The 17,075-nt window shown below is 56.1% G+C and overlaps 1 protein-coding gene across 4 annotated transcripts; it reads left to right on the top strand.

The window, feature by feature from the left end:
* The first annotated feature begins 2,054 nt into the window (after positions 1-2,054).
* KIAA0513 (KIAA0513 ortholog) lies at positions 2,055-10,767 on the top strand. 4 transcript variants are annotated; one of them, XM_032447104.1, is made up of 13 exons: positions 2,055-2,076; positions 4,713-5,159; positions 5,425-5,524; positions 5,684-5,757; positions 5,842-5,912; positions 6,294-6,501; positions 6,888-6,928; positions 7,094-7,172; positions 7,427-7,504; positions 7,943-7,972; positions 9,495-9,575; positions 9,832-9,926; positions 10,020-10,767. In XM_032447104.1, exons 2-13 carry the CDS (start codon positions 4,834-4,836, stop codon positions 10,067-10,069), a joined length of 1,233 nt encoding a protein of 410 aa, XP_032302995.1. In that variant the 5' UTR covers positions 2,055-2,076; positions 4,713-4,833; the 3' UTR covers positions 10,070-10,767. The 4 variants fall into 4 exon arrangements, with proteins under 4 accessions (XP_032302995.1, XP_015729701.1, XP_015729703.1 ...); XM_015874215.2 differs by lacking the exon at positions 2,055-2,076 and adding an exon at positions 2,289-2,466; XM_015874216.2 differs by lacking the exon at positions 2,055-2,076 and adding an exon at positions 2,890-3,096.
* Positions 10,768-17,075: the final 6,308 nt, after the last annotated feature.

Below are 17,075 nucleotides of genomic sequence, written 5' to 3'. Positions count from 1 at the left end.
AGAGGGGCGTCGGGCAGGGTGCAGCTTAGTGCCACTTACTAGATTGGATTAGGAGAGATTTGCAGAGGGGCCAGTCTGGAAGAACAGCTTGTTGGAGGTGGTTTGAGTGTCACAATGATGCGCGGTGTTGCAATGCAGTGTTGCAGTTGTGTAGGGAGGTGCTGGGTGCTCAGGACAGAAGGGACAGGGGCAGCTTTGGCAGCACAGATGCAGTTGGATCTGGCACGTTGTTGCTGTTCCTCCCATGCTCGCTCTGTCCCAGTCCCTGCAGCAGGATTTTGCTTCACATCCTCCTGCCCTTGAGACCTTGGCTGCTTTCCGGAGCTGTCAGCACCTTCCCCTGCACACTGCACAGCCCTGCTGACCTGCCCTGTGTTTTGCTTGCGGGTGTGGAGCAATAATTACTCAACAGCTCCTTCCATGAAAGAGTCACCACTGAGCTGGGAGGATAATAGGGCATTAATGGGGGGTGACAACCACAGCCACCCCTATAAGCACCCCAGGGTCTGTAAGTGCCCATGGGCTCCTTAAAAGGATCCCAAAGTGCACAGGTACCCATAGGATTCCTATATGCACCCTAAGGTCTGTGGGTACCCATGGGCTCCCTATAAGCATCCCAAACTGCACAGGTACCCATAGGATTCCTATATGTACCCCAGGGTCTGTTAGTTCCCCATGGGCTCCATATAAGCAACCCAAAGTGTGCAGGTACCCATAGGATTCCTATAAGTACCCCAAGGTCTGTGGGTGCTCATGGGCTCCCTACAAGCACTACAAGGTCTGAGGGTGCACATGGGCTCCCTATAAGTATCCCAAAGTGCACAGGTACCCATAGGATTCCTATATGTACCCCAGGGTCTGTTAGTTCTCCGTGGGCTCCCTATAAGCATCCCAAACTGCACAGGTACCCATAGGATTCCTATATGCAACCCAAGGTCTGTGGGTGCCCATGGGCTCCCTATAAGCATCCCAAAGTGTGCAGGTACCCATAGGATTCCAATATACACCCTAAGGTCTGTGGGTGCCCATGGGCTCCCTACAAGCACTACAAGGTCTGGGGGTGCACATGGGCTCCCTATAAGCATCCCAAAGTGCACAGGTACCCATAGGATTCCTATATGTACCCCAGGGTCTGTTAGTTCCCCGTGGGCTCCCTATAAGCATCCCAAACTGTGCAGGTACCCATAGGATTCCTATATGCACCCCAGGGTCTGTAAGTGCCCATGGGCTCCCTATAAGTATCCCAAACTGCACAGGTACCCATAGGATTCCTGTAAGTACCCCAGGGTCTGTTAGTTCCCCGTGGGTTCCATATAAGCATCCCAAAGTGCACAGGTACCCATAGGATTCCTATATGCACCCCAAGGTCTGTGGGTGCCCGTGGGCCCCCTACAAGCACCCCATACAAACCAGTGCGTCAGGAGCAGGTGAGTGGAAGGCAGTAAATCCCTCTTGATGTTGTTATATAAAGAACTGAGGACCCGGGCTGTGTTTTTACATGTCACTTGCAATTCCTGACGTCTGAGTTAATTACAATAATCATCCTCAGCAGACCAGCAATTAGTGATGCTCTCGGCTTCCCGCTGAGCTCGGATCTTGTCACAGCCACAGCATTTCTCCCATAGGTGGGGGCAGCTCTACATCCCATGCATGGGGATGGAGCTGCATCCCACTGATGGCCAACATCCCTGTTCTCCTCTGGGATCACGATGGGGTTCTGCTCCCCATGGGATGCAGTGGGTCTGCATTGCCCACCTCACTGCCCATGGGATGCTCTGCTGCAGGAATGGGGGGCTCTGCTTTGGGCTCGGGTGGGTGTAATGCAGAAATAGGGGGGGTTAAATGGGATCCTTGGTGATGTGCTGGCACACAGGGCTTCAAAAACACCCCAAATCCCCACCCCGGCTATGCGACATCCCATTGGGGCCATCCCTCTATGGGTCTCACGTTGCCGATGGAGCCCCGTGCTTGTCCCTGTCCTCATATCTCGTTGTGCCCGCCCCCTTCCCCCCCCCGCTTTGGGTTATTTTCTCTTTCCCATTCTGATCGCTCTTTTTTATTCCCAGATCAGCGCAGGTAACGCGATCGGGGCTCCCAAAATAACCAAAGGAGGCGGAAGAAAGCTGGGAAAACCCTCTTGGACGGGGAGGGGTTTTGCATCATAACTCAGAGCCGGGTTGTGCGGGGGGGGGTTGGTAAGGGGGTGGGAGGGGGTTGAGGGGAGGGGGGGGAGCCGCCAAGCGTGGCGAAATAGCACAAAAGCCTTTTTCCTTCCTCTTCCTCCCAGCGCAGCAGCTGCTGTGCGCCGTGTGCGTGTCTGCGTGGGCAGAGGGGAGGGGGGAAAGGAGGGGGGACGTGAGCTCCGGAGGGAGGGATCGTGTTGTTGTCATCCATCCATCCTTCCATCCATCCGTCTGTCCGTCCGTCCGTCCCCGAGCGAAGCGACGTGGCGGCCGCTGGGTGCAGGTAAAGAGCTTGTAGGGGGTGGGGGGGGGGGTAAAGTGGGGGGGGGGAGCCGTGGTGAGACCCCAAGTGAGGGCAGGCTGTGGGTGGGGGATTCATCCGTCCATCTTCTTCTGTGTGCCCCGTCATAAGCTCTGTAGGGTGGGCACAAGGCGTAGGGCTCCTTCTAAAGGCTGAGGTTTAAAGGCTGTGGGGTGAAGGTGGGGGGGACAGCCAGGTTGAGGGGTGGGCCATAGTTTGCCTGCAGCCTCCCCTGTCCTCATGCTCTATGCTGGACCCATCTGGCATGCATTGAGTGCGCGAGGTCTCAGCCCTCAGCTGAGCATTGCAGCACCTGGAGGTGGGGGGGGTTAAAATGAAGCAAACAGCCCCAGCTTGCTTTTATTACGCTGTGAGGGTTGGGATATCCCAGCACAGGGGCTGGGAATGGGGCATGTGGAGTCAGCAAGGACACGGCTGGGTTAAACCCGGATTGAACAGAGCGTGGCTCTGCTGCCAGCGTGGGGACAAGGACATTGGGAGCAGCTCTGATCATCCCGGCTCTGTCTGAGGGCAGGAGGTTGGTGGGTGCTCAAAGCCACCATAGGTGGGTGCAGGACACCCAGCTTAGCAGGGCTGCTGTGTTGGATGGAGGTGAGTGTCCTGCTGTTTGCTTGGTGCTACGGGAGGGGTCAGTGGGGACAGGACCGACCAGTTCCCACGGTGCAAACAGGCTGTTCCCTGCTGTGCACCGAGCAATCCTTGGCAGGAGAACAGCTTTGTGCCTTTGTGCACCTTTGGGACACCCCGTGCAGAGCAATGCAAAGCTGAGGGCTGGGAGCTGAGAGCAGAAGGGATATGGCTGCATTGTGGAGCGGTTCCAGGGCTGAGCAATGCATGGCCAGAAGGTTTCGTTCTGCCTTTCCTAGGGCAGGGAGATGGGCTGGGTCTCCTATGGAGCTGCTGAGTCTATGGGTGCCCAGAGGGCAGAGAGCAGAGCAATGCACCCTTGCAGCCCCATGCACAGCACTGTGGTGGTTAAAGCTGAGGTTACGATGCTGGGGTGGGGTTATGATGCTGGGGGGCTCTCTCTGCTCCATTCCCCTTCCCAAAGCTGTAACCCCCCACCCCAGGCCCTTGCGGTACTTCCTTTCCTCTCAGGAAAGCTCCTCCTTTTCCTTCCCCTCCATAAAGCTGAGCAGGCCGTGTGACATCCCCCTTCTCTCCCCCCCTTATATTTTCCTGCTGGAAGAGGAGCAGTTCTCAAGGCTGGCTCTATGTGAGCCAAGTCCTGGTTAGCAGCGTTCCCTGGCTGTCACCCTCCAGCACTGATTTATTGTCTGCCTGCCCATAGGGAATATAGGTGGTGCTCAAGGGGATGCCCATGGCTGGCATAAGCAGTGCCTAAAGCAGCTTCTGTGGCCTCTGCTCTCTAACAGTGCTTAACCACGAGCTGGTGAGCAGGTGGTTAAAGCCTTTTTGGCCACCTGCAAGCAGAACACATCTCCTCACTCTGCCTTCAGCCTTGGCCAGGGTTCTGCTGAGCTGGCAGATTCCCATTGTGAGTTTTGGGGTCTTGAACCCCAAAGCCTCTCTCCTGGAGTATCTATCATTCACTGTGCATGATGACTCGATGGATGCTGCGTTGTAGGGCAGGGCATATGGGGCAGGGCTGGGGGACACCCCTCTGCCTGGTGGTGCAGGGAGAAAGCAAGGCAGAGCTGCAGGAGGAACCTGTGCTGCATAGCACTGCTGGCTGCAGGTCCATGGTGTGCATCGTGGCTTGTATCCAGCTCTGGCACAGCCTGGGATGCTTGGGGACAAACTGGGTTGGGATGGATGGAGCCCTGCAGAGGGCACACAGCCAGCTGGGAGTGTTCAGCATCCCTCTGCACTGCAGCTGCTGGATGCTGAGCTGCCTGGTGATCCTGGTGCCTGCAGCAGCGTCCTTGGGGCTCTGCTCAGGACTTGGGTTCAAAGAGGGACACGGTGCTGGTGTCACGGAGGGGGATGAGTCACCAGAGATGAGATTTGGGGACAGTGACATGCAGCCCAGCATCGCCCATCAGGATGGGAGATGTCAGATCCCAAATGTGGCACACAGAGTGGGCTAAGGGATGAGAAACCCTCTTGAAGGACACAGAAAGCATTCCAGCTCTGAGTGGCTTTGATGTATCTGATATGAAGCAGCCCGGTGTGCCCACCCCATGCAACTGCTGATGGGCACCATGCGGGCACTGATGCCACCCTGTCTTTCCCCTGTCTTCCAGATGCCCCATGACAGCCTGTTCTCCATCACACAACCCCACCTGCTGTAGCCATCCCCTTCTCCCTGGTTCCTGATGGTGCGGTGAGGGACCCACCAGAACACCGCACCCCACACACAGAGCCATGGAGGCCCCCCCAGATGTGCCCGTTGGGAACCTCATCGACTTCAGCACCGAAGCTCCCACCCACGCCCCCTCAGAGCCCTCTCCTCCAGCCGAACCCAGTGACAACGGGCACCTGGAGGAGGTGACAGCAGAGGAGAGTGATGCCACTGAGTCTGCAGACAGCGAGAACGACATGGGTGAATCCCCTGCACACTGGGGCCACCGCCGCTCCTCCTCGGCCGAATCCTTCTCCTCCAACCACAGCACTGGGTCAGCCAGGGATGAGGCAGCAGCTGAACGCAGGGACTTTGTGCGGCACTACGTGGAGAAGATCTTCACTGGGGGGTGAGCAGCCTGAGAGTGATGGATAACACTGGGGCTCACCCTGGGGCTTGAAGCCTGTCTTGGCTGCTCGGCTCCTGCTCCAGCTGCTGCTGCTTCTCCCTTTTCCTTCCCCCTTTCTGAGCAGTGGGAGGCGGAGGGTCCAAAAGGCGGCATCCAAAAGGATGCGCCCACAGCATCCCCCATGTATCCTCTGTGCAGCCAGCACTGCTCCATCCAGCAGCTGTAAGGGAAGCCTCAGCTGTAACGGTGTTTGATTTCATTGCAGAGAGGATCTGGAGCAGGAGGAGAAGGCGAGGTTTGGGGAGCTGTGCAGCGGTGAGGACGGGAAGGGCAGAGAGTGGTTCGCCAGATACGTGAGCGCACAGGTGAGTGCCTTGCAATAGGGGATGGCAGATGGAGCCGTGCTGTAGGACAGTGGGATGCATGGGATGGGAGCACCAAGGGCATCTCAGTGCTGTTATACAACAGCTGTGATGCCAGAGAGAATTCCCCAATAACACAAGCCCTGGGTTTGGTGCCTGCAGCGCTGCAACTCCAAGTGTGTGTCGGAGCAGACCTTCTACCGCCTGATGCAGTCCTTCGCCCTGGTGCTGTTTGAGTAAGTGTTGGAGGGTTTGGTTTGCTGCTGCTGTGAGCATGATTCTGCTCTGCTGGGGTCCTCACTGAGCCCTCCCCAAATCAGGTGTCACCAGATGGATGACTTCAGCCCTGCCAAGAACCTCATGACCATGTGTTTCACGTACTACTACATCGGTAAGGGGGCACCTGCACCTTGTGCTGGGGGTGAAGTGCTCTGCATTGCAGGTGCTGGGTGTGGAGAGGGTGATGGGAAGGCTCTGAGCTTGGTGTTGGAGCCATGCAAACCTTATTGGAGCCATGCAAACCTTGCTGGGTTGGGTTGTCCATCCTTCTTGCTGGGGGTATGTGGTGATCTCCAGATGTTCCCCAGCTCTGGGGACATCAGAAACACCTCATTCCCTGTTGTGTGGAGGTCACATCCCCATGGCAGGCTGGATTTCCTATCCAAAACCCACAAGAATTGGGATGGGGAGGGTTTTTGTCTGGCTCCTTGTCTTTCTAACGCTGCTCAGAGCTGAGCCACAGGGGGCTGAGCTCTTGGGGTATCACCCACAGGGAAGACCCACGCGCTGCCCTTGGAAGCCAAGGAGAAGCCCACGGGCAGCATTGACTCATACCTGAAGTCGGCCAACAGCTGGTTGGCAGAGAAGAAGGACATTGCAGAGAGGCTGCTGAAAAACACATCAGCCAAGACAGAGAATGTCAAGGGCTTCTTCGGGGGCCTGGAGACCAAACTGAAGGGTCCTGCAGCCAAAAAGAGCGAGTGGGTACCTCTGTGTTGGGTGGGCAGGAAGGACTGATGGTGCCAGGAGACACCTGGGTGTAGGGATATAGAAGAGGTAGGGTTATAATGACCATGGGAAGTGGTGATGACATGGGAGTCCTGTGTCCCTTGGGGTGGTGATACCTGGTTCCAGGAGATGCTGCCACTGCTCTGTGGTCTTCTATGTGGGATGGGATGGGATGGGATGGGATGGGATGGGATGGGATGGGATGGGATGGGCACCAACATCTCCTGTCTGCCTTTCTGGCTCTGGGGATGGTGGCACAGGAGCAATGTTTCACAGGGGATTTCCTTTGCCAAGGGGCCTGGGTGGTGTTGTTCTGGCTGTCACTTGTTGGGAGCTAACACTGATTTCTGTGCCACAGCGAAGGTGAGGACAAAGCAAAGGAGAAGCTGAAGAAGACGGGTGAGTGGAGCCAGCGTTGCTGATTCAGGCATGGCAAAGGAATCCGTGGGGAAAGAGCATGGGGTGGAAGCAGTGCTGGAGCTGAGGGGTTGGGGGGAGCAGAGGGAAGGCTGGTGCTTTCCTCTTGAGCTCTCCGTGCCCAAATATCACCATGTGTCCCCTCAGTTTCCATGCAGAGCCCAGAGGAGGAGAAGAAAGGAGAGAAGATCTACCTGTACATGCACCTGAAGCAGCAGCCCATCTGGTAACGCTGGGCAAACTGGGTCCTGCTGGGGTTTGCCCACTTGCCCCCATAACTGTGTGAGGTTTGGGGTGGGGTGGAGGGTAGGCAGCATAGGACACCCCCCCCTCCGCACTGGTGGGATGGAGCATGAAGCCCTCATTTTCCCCCATTGAGCCGCATGTATTAGACCCATTGAGTCACCTCCCAGCCTGTGGGATGCTGGTATGGGAGGCACAAGGGGGGAACAACCACTGACCCACATCCCTGCCCCATAGGCACAACCTGCGCTTCTGGAACGCCGCCTTCTTCGACGCAGTGCACTGCGAGCGCAGGAAGCGCTCCCCCACCACCAGGTATGACCTTCCTCCCTTCCATTCAGGGAACATAAAGGTTTCCCTGCTTATTTCGCATCGTCATCGGCACTCATGGGCAGCCAGGCCACTGTAACTGCGTTGGCTTTGATTAAGCCCCAAATTAGCAGCAGCAAATGTCTCACAAGGACATGAGCCACCGGCAGCTGCTCTCCGCTCCGGGTGCCGTTCCCAATTACTCTGATGGCTGAGCCCGACTAACAAACGCTCCCAGCATCTCATGGGGAGGGAGAGTGGGAAGGGGGGGGGGGGGGGGGGGGGGGCCCCAAATTCCTCTTTTTCTCTCTCTTTTCCCTCTCTCTGCCTCTTAACAACCTCCTCTGGTCTGTCCTTCTCCCTCCCCCTCTCTCTCCATCCACCTCTCTTGCATGATCTGTCCCCGTGCCACTTTTGTCGGCCCCGTGTCTGCTGCCGCTCCAGAGGGAACGTTGGGGAGGAAGAGGAGAAGAGGTGTGTGTCTGTCCGCATCCCTCCCTCATATCACCTACCAGGGGTCCCTTCAGCCCCACACTCTGCCTGGGGGCCTCACGTGTGCATTGCATTGCTGCACCAGGGAGCATTGCTGCACTGTGCATCACGCAGAGCTCCTGCAAATGAATGGGTTTCTCTCCTGTTAATGCTGCTTTGAAAGAAGCCCAGCCTGCTGCAGCATGATGCAGTGGGAATGGGATACCCAGCTGCTGGGGGATGGGGTTGTGTCCTGGGCAGGTTTGGGGCATGAAGTGGGTCTGTCTGTGCAGAAGGCATCACTCCATTCTATCCTTCCTTCTCACTGCTGCTGGTTGTTGCTGGAAAGAGCAATTTGCAGTTGGAACATCTGCAATCTGGTTTCGTTGCATCTCTACGCTGCCACCCCTATATACAAAGCAAGCTGCAAAGAGGGGCTGTGTTATAATTACAAGTGAATCCTCCCAGCTGCAAAGCCCCGAATGGGTCGGTGGTGGTGCTGGGATCTGGGTGTGCTCCAAACTGCAGGAGCACGGCGTGTCTGACTGCAGAGCAAACCCCTCCAGCTGAGGGTCTGACCCAGAGCTCAGGGTTCGTTGAGCCTTGGCCATAAATCATCCTCATGGGTAAGGATAACTTCGTTGTGCTTGGATGGAGCATCAGCCTGCAGCAGGAGGGAAGGAAGGAGCAAGTCCTGCATCTACTCCCACTGAGCTCAAGGGTCTGGGCAGAGCTCAGAGCTCCCACACCCAGCCAGCAGCACAGCAAATTTGTTTTGGGTGCTTTGGAGCTCTCATCCTTTCCATGTTTCAGCTCTATGGATCAGAACTAACCTCCCTGATCCCTGCCCAGCATCGCTTCCCGCTCGCCCTGCACCCCCGCTCTTCTCCTCTTCCTTCTCCTCCATATGGATATATCTCTTCTTCCTCTCCCCCTTTCTCCTTGCCTTTCCTTGGCTGTGACCTCTTAGAAGGGGGCTGGCTTCATTCTGGAGCTGCACTTACCGTGGTGTGCATGCACTGAGCTCCCCCTGGCACCACCCCAGCACTGTGCACCACTGCGGTGACACTTCAGTCCTGCCCAGTGTGACTTTATTCCCTAAGTCCCATGAGTGGGACACATGCTACCATCTAGAACTGGTTGCACTGAGCTTTGAGCCCCATCCTTCAGGCTGTGCGCTGGTCACACTGCTGGGGAAAGGAATGGGGGGGGAGCTGGGGGATCCTTGAGTGCAGAGCTGTGAACTGGGGATGTGGCTTTGGTTTGGGGTTGGGGAGGGGAAGGAGAGTCCTCATGCATGGCTGGGGGCTCCAGGAGATGCAGGTCCCTATGCAGCAGGCAGGGAAGTGCCTGGAGGTGGGGACGGGCATCCCCAAGAGCTGTGAGCTTATATCCCCTTGCTGCTATAAAGAGGGCTCTGAACAGGTGTGAAATCAGGGCTGTTTTTTGGTGGTAGAAGACATTTATCCCAGGTTACCTCTTGCTGGGGGGGTTTGGTGATGCCAGGTGTGCTTGTACCTTGCAGGGAGAAGTGGTGCCATATGACACAGGAGGAGCGAGACGACAGCCTGCGCTTCAATGAGAACATCACCTTCGGGCAGCTGGGGTGAGCTGGGGGTGCTGGGATCCCACGTGCCATGCTTGGAATATCCCCTCTGCTGGGGAAATGGGCAGAGTATCCCCAGTGCTTTTCTATGGGACTTGCTTCTGCCCTTTTGCTTGCAAATCCCAACCCTACAGCGTCTCACACTTGAGCATCACCTGCTGCAAAGGGCAGTGGGGAGGAAGAGGAAGGTGGGGAGGAGGAGGAAGGACCATTTGGCCCTGCCCTCACCAAGTGCCCACCCTCTGTCCTCCCTCAGCACCTTCATCCACAACATGTTGGCGTTTGGCCTCACCAAGAAGCTCTGCAGCGACTTCCTCAAGAAACAGGCGACCATTGGCAATTTGGATGAAGGTGGGGCTGGGGGAGGGGTTGATACACATCACCCCCACTGGGATGCTTCATCCCGGCCTATGTACCACTTTCTATGTACTTCTCCCCTTGCAGAGCAATACAAACTGCTCAGCGACCACATTGAGCAGATGGCCACCGAGTAGCAGCACGGCGAGATGGCAACCAGAGCAGGTGGGGGAGGGCAAACCTGCCCCCCAGAACAAAGCTGGGCTGCTTGAAACCACCCAAACACACACGTGTGGAGCTGCCATACACCCGCATGTCCATCCGCCAGACTTCAGAGCTGCACCATGGGCAGCCCATAGAAATAGGAGCCAACAGCCCTATATCCCTCGCCGGAGCCTCTTGTGCGTATTTCCAGAGCAGACAGACCCAGCGGTGTGTTTTGTTACTTAAACAAGAACCAACCAACCAAAAAGGCAAGAAAAAAGCAAGCTGAAAAATAAAGAGTGGTTGCTGCTCCCACTCTGCAGCCCCAGCTATGCAGCCAAGCAGGTTCTGATGCAGGTCCTGATGCGCTCCTTGGTACAGCAACTGCAGGACATTGGGACATCGCTGCCCCCAGAGTGGAGGTTTCCCTGTGTATCCCATAAGAGAAATAGCAGAGCAGGTCCCCGAGGCAGAGCCCTTCCCAGTTCTGCTGCCAGACAGCTGTTTGCTTGGGGGGGGCTGCTGCCGGTTTGCACTTTGTGTGTGTGATGGATGGAGAGGAGCTCTCTCCTCATTCCTGCTGCGTTTATCTCCTATTCCCCACCTCCCTCCCTCTAAACCTAAAGAGTATATTATTTGCATGTGTATTTTTCTAAAAAATAAACAAATAAACCAAACACTCTCCCTATGATTCCCCTCTGTCCCCCCCCAATGTCCATTGCGCTCTGGGTTCATCCATCCTGGGATCTGAGATGTTTCAGGGCTGGATGCTTAATGGAGTGGGGGGGTAAGAGCCCACATCCATGGGGTCTCTGTATGGCCATGCTGTGTCCCTGCCCTGGAGGGCACACAGTCCATAGGAACATTCATTGGGGGGGTCATTCAGGCCCAATTCCTGCAGAAACGGGGCACAGGAATGGATGAATTCAGTCCCTGGGTCCCCACCTGTGCTGAGATGTCTTATCTGGGGGTTCTGCTTAAGAAAACATGGGTGTGGGCTGATTAACTCATGCAGGTAATGGTTGTGTTAAGGGTTGCTCTGAGCATAGCAAACAGCCTTATCCCCACCTCCCTTTCTCCAAAGATAAGAGAGCGTTTGCTTCCCAGGCTCTGAGGGTTTTATTGTATCTCTGTCAAGGATCTCCCTGTTGTCACAGCACCTGGGAGCAATATCTGTTTAGAACAGAAGGAGTTGGTGGTGGAGGTGTGGTTACAGCCGACCCTTAGCCACCTTTTGTTCCTCTGTCAGCGCCTTTTCAGATGTTCATCACTCAATAACAGCCTTAATTTGATGGTGAGAGGGAGGGGAGCCCCCGCAGTCAGTGGGTGGCTGTGATTGCTGGGGGACCAGTGGTGTGGGGCAGGAGATGCTCTGACCCCAGCTGGAGGGTACAGGGCCATACAGGCTGCCTGTCCCCTGGTGGGATGCTGGTGGGTATCGAAATGCGGATCATCGCTCCGACTCGGGTAGCTCTAAAGGGACGGCACCCCTGTGTCGCACCCGGAGGGAGGCAGGTCGGACCCGTGGTGCAATAGAACTCGGTTTCGCGGCCCCACCGTGTGTCTGCAAAGCGAAATGCAGCTCTGGTTGCTGCTGCCCGCTGTTGTGAGCGGGGAAATCCAGGCTGAGGCGCTCCCGTTTGCTCCTCTATAGATATAGGGACGACGTGCGCCGGTCGGGATGATGCAGCCTTGTGTGTCATCCCCACAAACCGCCCTGTTAGAGGATCACGGATGAGTCCTTGTGCTGTCTGTGCCAGCATCCCTCTGCAGACACAACTTCCGAGGCTTAGAGGGCTGAAGTCCAACAAAGGTCCTTCTGGGGAGGGTTTGCAGTAGAAAATGGGAAGCTCTCATACAAGAAAATGACCTCTTTTAATATATATATAGTATATTATTTCTTCCTTTCAGGAGCACAAATGTCCCTGGTCTGCCTTGCAGGGAACCATGGCTGCTGCTTTGGGGTGGCTGGGAGATGAGTTGGAGCCACTGCATGTGCAGACAGAGCTCCGGACAGTGAGAGAACACATCTGCCCTTCATGGCCACGTCCCAGATGTGACTCACATCCTTTAGCTCTGCTCTCCCAACTCAAGCTGCTTGTGTTCAGGCAAGGTCGTTGCCGGGGATGCTTTCCAGTTTGCTTTCAGCAGGGTTTCACCAGCCCCATCTCTCCTGGCTCCCTGGAGGCTGATGGGCTCAGCTGTGAGCAGAGCAGGACGTGCTCTGCGGGGGCTGGATCAGCTGGAAAATCCCTGTTTGCTCCTGCCAGGGCTGCATGATGCCGCTCCCTCCAGCAGACAGCACTGGAGTTGGCTGTGCACAGTGCTCAGCACAGAGGATGTGGGGTTGCACTTGGGTGACCCGGTGGCTGTGTCTCCATGGGCAGACATAGCAGTGCTTCTACTACCAGGACTGAGGGTCCATGGGGTGTGTTCTTGCCCTTCCAGCATCACACAGACTCTCCAGGGAGAGGGGAGGGGAAGTAGGATCTTGTTCTGTCTTTACCAGGGCATCTTCTCCATCCTCTGCCCCCAAAAATACCAATGAAACAACTTCTCTTCATCCCCCATGGACTGGGTTTAAGTGAGAGCCATGGCATGAAGAGAAGACCACTGCTTTACTGAATAAAGGGGAAGGGGAGATGGTTTACATGTGGCTGTTGGCACCCATCCCCTCCTGTGCCCCCTGGGGGCTGCCAGCCCTGGCAGATGTGATGCTGCAGGAGCTCTGTGCTCAAGGACGCTCAGCTGTGAGCAGAGGGTTGAATTGCCTAAGGTGGCACTGCTGCTCTTTGTGGTGTTTTCTCCTTGTTTTCCTCTCTCTCTCTCTCTGTCTGCTGGCAGCAACAGCAGCAAAAACACCCCGAGTGTTGCCTGCACGGTGCGGCTGCGCAGGGCAGCGATGTGACGCACGGAGCAGGAGGTGACAGCTGTGAATGTCCTCATCTCAGCACATCCCCACCTCTGCTCCCAGCAGCTCCCAGCACTGGGGAGGGCTGTGAGGGGCTGGTCTGGCAGTGATGGAGAGGGGGGGGATGCAGGAGAGGTTTGACCCCCCACCTTCCCTTTATGTGCTGGGGATGCTGAGCCTGCTTGCATCCACCTCCCATCATCCTGCACACTCCAGGTGTGTGTAACCCCCACTTCACCTCCCAGCTCTCATTTCAATTGAAAGCATCCTGCATTTCCCCCCCCTCTCCTCCCTTCCATGTGCATTTTCAGCCTGTGCTAAAACAACCCTGTTTTTCTGGCTGGTTACTCGTGCTCGCCCAGGTGGAAAGCTCGCTCATGCAGCAGGAGCAAAGCATTTAACAGAGCTCAGTGCTTTCCTTCCTGCCCTTCTCTTGCAGCTGCAAAAGAAAACCAGAAGCTCTCGACCTTCTGAAGCTCTTATTTCCCAGCGGGGCACAAAACCCTTTTGCTTAAGGCACAGAACCATGTGTCCTCATGCTGCACAGGTTGGGGACAGCCTGTCCCAGCTTGGTGGCACCCACTGCCTGCAGGGACAGCCTGTGCCATTGAGAACACAAAGCGCTTTGTGCGGCTGCAAAACGTTCCCCCCCACCCCTTCCCCATGCACACACACACACACATCAAATGCATCCTGAGGTTGGTGGAACTGGAAGTCAACGTGTTTCTTTCTTCTCTTAATTGCTGTAATTTGTCCAGCACAGCCAGGCTCAGCTCCAGGCTTCTCTCAGTGGATGTGTTTAGGTTTTGGTGCTGTGCGGATGGAGTGATGCAGCAGATGTGCTGTGCCCTGTGTGTGCATCCTGGTTGTGCTCCTGACACGGTTCCCATGCCTTCCAGTGGGGCTCCTCGTCGGGAACAGGGCTATGAGGGATCAGAGCCTGGAAACTACAGCATGGGAAGTGTGTGCAGAGGAGGGGGGCGGGGGGGTGTTGTTTCTAACTGTGCTGGTGCTAATTAATGGGAGGTTGGGGATGGGGGGGGTAATGATAGAGCATAGTGGCTGGGGATGCTGCTTCCCCCTGCCCTGTGAGCCATGGGGGGGATGGAGGGATGGTGCTCATGGGCTGGCAGGTGCTTGGATGAGGCTGTGCCTGGCTGCTGGGATGGGATAGGGTTGTGGTGTCCCACTGTCTCAAGCACTGCCCCATCCCAATTGGATCCCAGCAGGTGTCCTATGGCCGGGCTATGCCTGCAGCCACCCCACAGCTCTATGCACTGAGTCCCTTAGGGACAAACCACAGTGTCTCCAGACCCCAGCAATGCATGCCCTGCTGTGTCCCCGCTGTCCCCCTACCCATCTGGGTGGCCTTGTTTTGCTCAGCGAAGGCGGATGGGAGCCACTGCCATCTGAGCACCGAACGTTTTTAATCTCCTGCTCCCGCTCTGTGCAATTAACTTGATTCCCTCCCCTCGTTTCCTGCAGAGGTTTAATTAAAATGCATTGTTCGCCTCGCCAATTATTTGCTCTGTCCCCCGGATAACCTCTGTGCAGTTGCTGGCTCCATGGGTCTTTTTATTCCCCCCCTTATTGCTGGCAAGGTTGCTCCCTGCCCCATGGCTCCTGCAGCATTTACCTGCCCATCCCTGATGCTGGGTTGGGGGGAGGGGGGTGAGCAAGGCGTGCCCTGAGCAGCTGAAACAACAAGCCCTTGTTGACTTTGCTTTGAGTTCCCTGCACTTGGCAGCTGCTGCTCCAGCAGGTGATAATTGAAACCGGGAGCGACCTGCATGGCAGCGGGGCTGGGGGTTGTGTTTGGATGTCAGCTCCTGGTAGTGGGGCTGTGTGTGTGCGGATATGGGGCTGTGGGGATACATGGGTGTGGGGACACGGAGCCGTGGGGCTGCAGGGATGTGGGGTTATAGGGATATAGGGATGTGAGGCTATGGGGTTACACTGATGTGAGGATATGGGAATATAGGGACATTAAACTATTGGGATATGGGTATATGGGGACATGGAGCCATGGGGATATAGGGCTGTTGGGGCCTGAAGCTATAGGGATACAGAACCATGGGGATATGGGGCCACAGGGACACAGAACAAAGTGTATACAGGGGCATGGGGACACAAGGCTATGGGGTTACATTGATGTGAGGATATGGGAATATAGGGACATGAAACCATTGGGATATGGGTATATGGGGACATGGAACCGTGGGGATATAGGGCTGTTGGGGCCTGAAACCGTAGGGACACATAACCATGGGGATATGGGGCCACAGAACAATGGGTACACAGGGCCATGGGGACATAGAACAATGGATATACAGGACTATGGGGATATGAGGACACTGCAGAGAGTGATGCTGGCTCTGAACCAAAGACCAGGATTCATGTGGCTGCAGCCCCCAGGGTGCTGCAAGGTCATTCATCAAAGATGCTTTCCTTGAGCCCTGCGTTTCAGGGAAGGGGTGTTCAGCTTCCTAAAAATAGTTGAACTGAAATGCCACGCTGCTTGAAGTGGGGCCAAGGCAGCTGCTTGTGGGTTGGCAGTGTCCCCACGGCGCGGTGTGCAGGTGGCTCCATAGGGGACCGTGGCACTGAGCAGTCCCTATAGCTGTGTGCAGCCAGGGTGGGGTGAGCCTGGTGGTAGGAGGGCTTGGAGAGGGGCTTATGCTGAAGGAAATTGGAGGAAGAGCAGGAAATTGAGTGGCTGACTGTGCTCAAAAGCAGTTCACCAGGTGCAAAGCTGGATGAAAGCTTAGGGGTCACAACGTGGGGTGTCCAACCTGCATCAGTGCAGAGGCTCCTCTCCACATGGTGCCCTATGGCCATGCTGGGATCCCACTCTGCACTTGCCCTCTGATTTGGAGCCTTTTTGGGTTGCTGTTGCCTGCCCTCAATGCAGGGATGGGGATGAGCTGCCCCTGGGGCTGTGCAGGCTTTGAAGGGGCCATTCTCTATGTGCAAACCCAGCAGTCCTGAGCTCTGAGGCAGGCAGTGTGATGCTGTGCTGTTCTGCTGGCCTTGAATTTGGACTGAGCACACAGATGCTCCCCATATCCCTGCGTGCTGTGCAATAGGACAGAGGATGTGACTGAGAACCCCTCGGTTTGGGGTCTTTTAGCTTGAAGTCTGTACTCCCGGCTGTTAAAGCTTCATAATTGGAAGCTCTCTGTTGCTTGCTCCTCTCATGCAAAGCGAAGCTCGGTAGCAGCAGGCGGTGATTGAGCCGAGGTCTGAGCCACCAAAGTGAAAATTTGAGTGGAAATGCAATTTTTCTCCCGCAAAGCTGGTAAAGGGGATCATGGGGACACAACCACGAGGCCACCGTGCCCCAACACTGCAGGGGCTGCACCTTGTAACAGCCACATCCCCAGCCCAGGGGGACCTGGGGGCTCTGATCTCTGCCCCATTGCATTACAGGAGCTACAGGAGGATCATGGTTGGGGGCTTTGCTGTTGTCCCCCCCCCCCCCCCCTCCTCTCTAGGGATAATTTTCCACAGCGGCCGCCAAGCCACGGGAACGGCCCACCCTGGAGCAGGGGGTGTCTATTTATGGGCTGAAAAAGGAAAATTGTCCAACTGCTGAAATTGGCAGAGCATCCCGCCTCTATAATCAACAGCTTCCCTTCCAATGGCCCTGGCTATTTTCTCTCTGTTTTTTGGCGTGGGTAGGAAGATTTATTTTGTTTGCTGTTTGGGGTTTTTTTTTCTTGCCTTTCCCCTCCCCCCTTAAGGAACACAAAACCCCCAACCCTGTGCTGTTGTGTCCTGAACCCACAGAGCCTCCAGTGCTGCCCGAAGCTGCTCCATCCCTCCCAATAGACCCATTGGAGATGCACAACCCTATGTCCTCACTATGTCCTTCCCCCTCTGGCCTCACTCACTGTGATGCCCCAGCAACGTGTCTGCAATTCCCTGATGCCAACAAGTCCTGAAGTGGGGTGCCCCATCCTGTCCCCCCCCCCCCCATCACACTCATGGCAGGAGATGGGGATGCTCTATGCCCTGCAGCCCCAGGGATGCTCTGGTCCGGCTGCAGCCCAAGAGCTGGGAGCACAGTATGGGAGCTGGAAGGGCTG

The sequence above is a fragment of the Coturnix japonica genome, chromosome 11 (assembly GCF_001577835.2).
Source record: "Coturnix japonica isolate 7356 chromosome 11, Coturnix japonica 2.1, whole genome shotgun sequence".
Lineage (NCBI taxonomy): Eukaryota > Metazoa > Chordata > Aves > Galliformes > Phasianidae > Coturnix > Coturnix japonica.
Note: the sequence above shows the minus strand (reverse complement) of the source record. Positions and strands in the feature narration are given on the sequence as shown.

Coding starts and splice junctions, on each gene's coding strand:
- KIAA0513 (XM_032447104.1), top strand. CDS start 4,834: ATGGAGGCCCCCCCAGATGTGCCCGTTGGGAACCTCATCGACTTCAGC. Junction 5,525..5,683: donor CCAGATACGTGAGCGCACAG/GTGAGTGCCTTG, acceptor TGGTGCCTGCAG/CGCTGCAACTCCAAGTGTGT. Junction 6,929..7,093: donor GGAGAAGCTGAAGAAGACGG/GTGAGTGGAGCC, acceptor GTGTCCCCTCAG/TTTCCATGCAGAGCCCAGAG.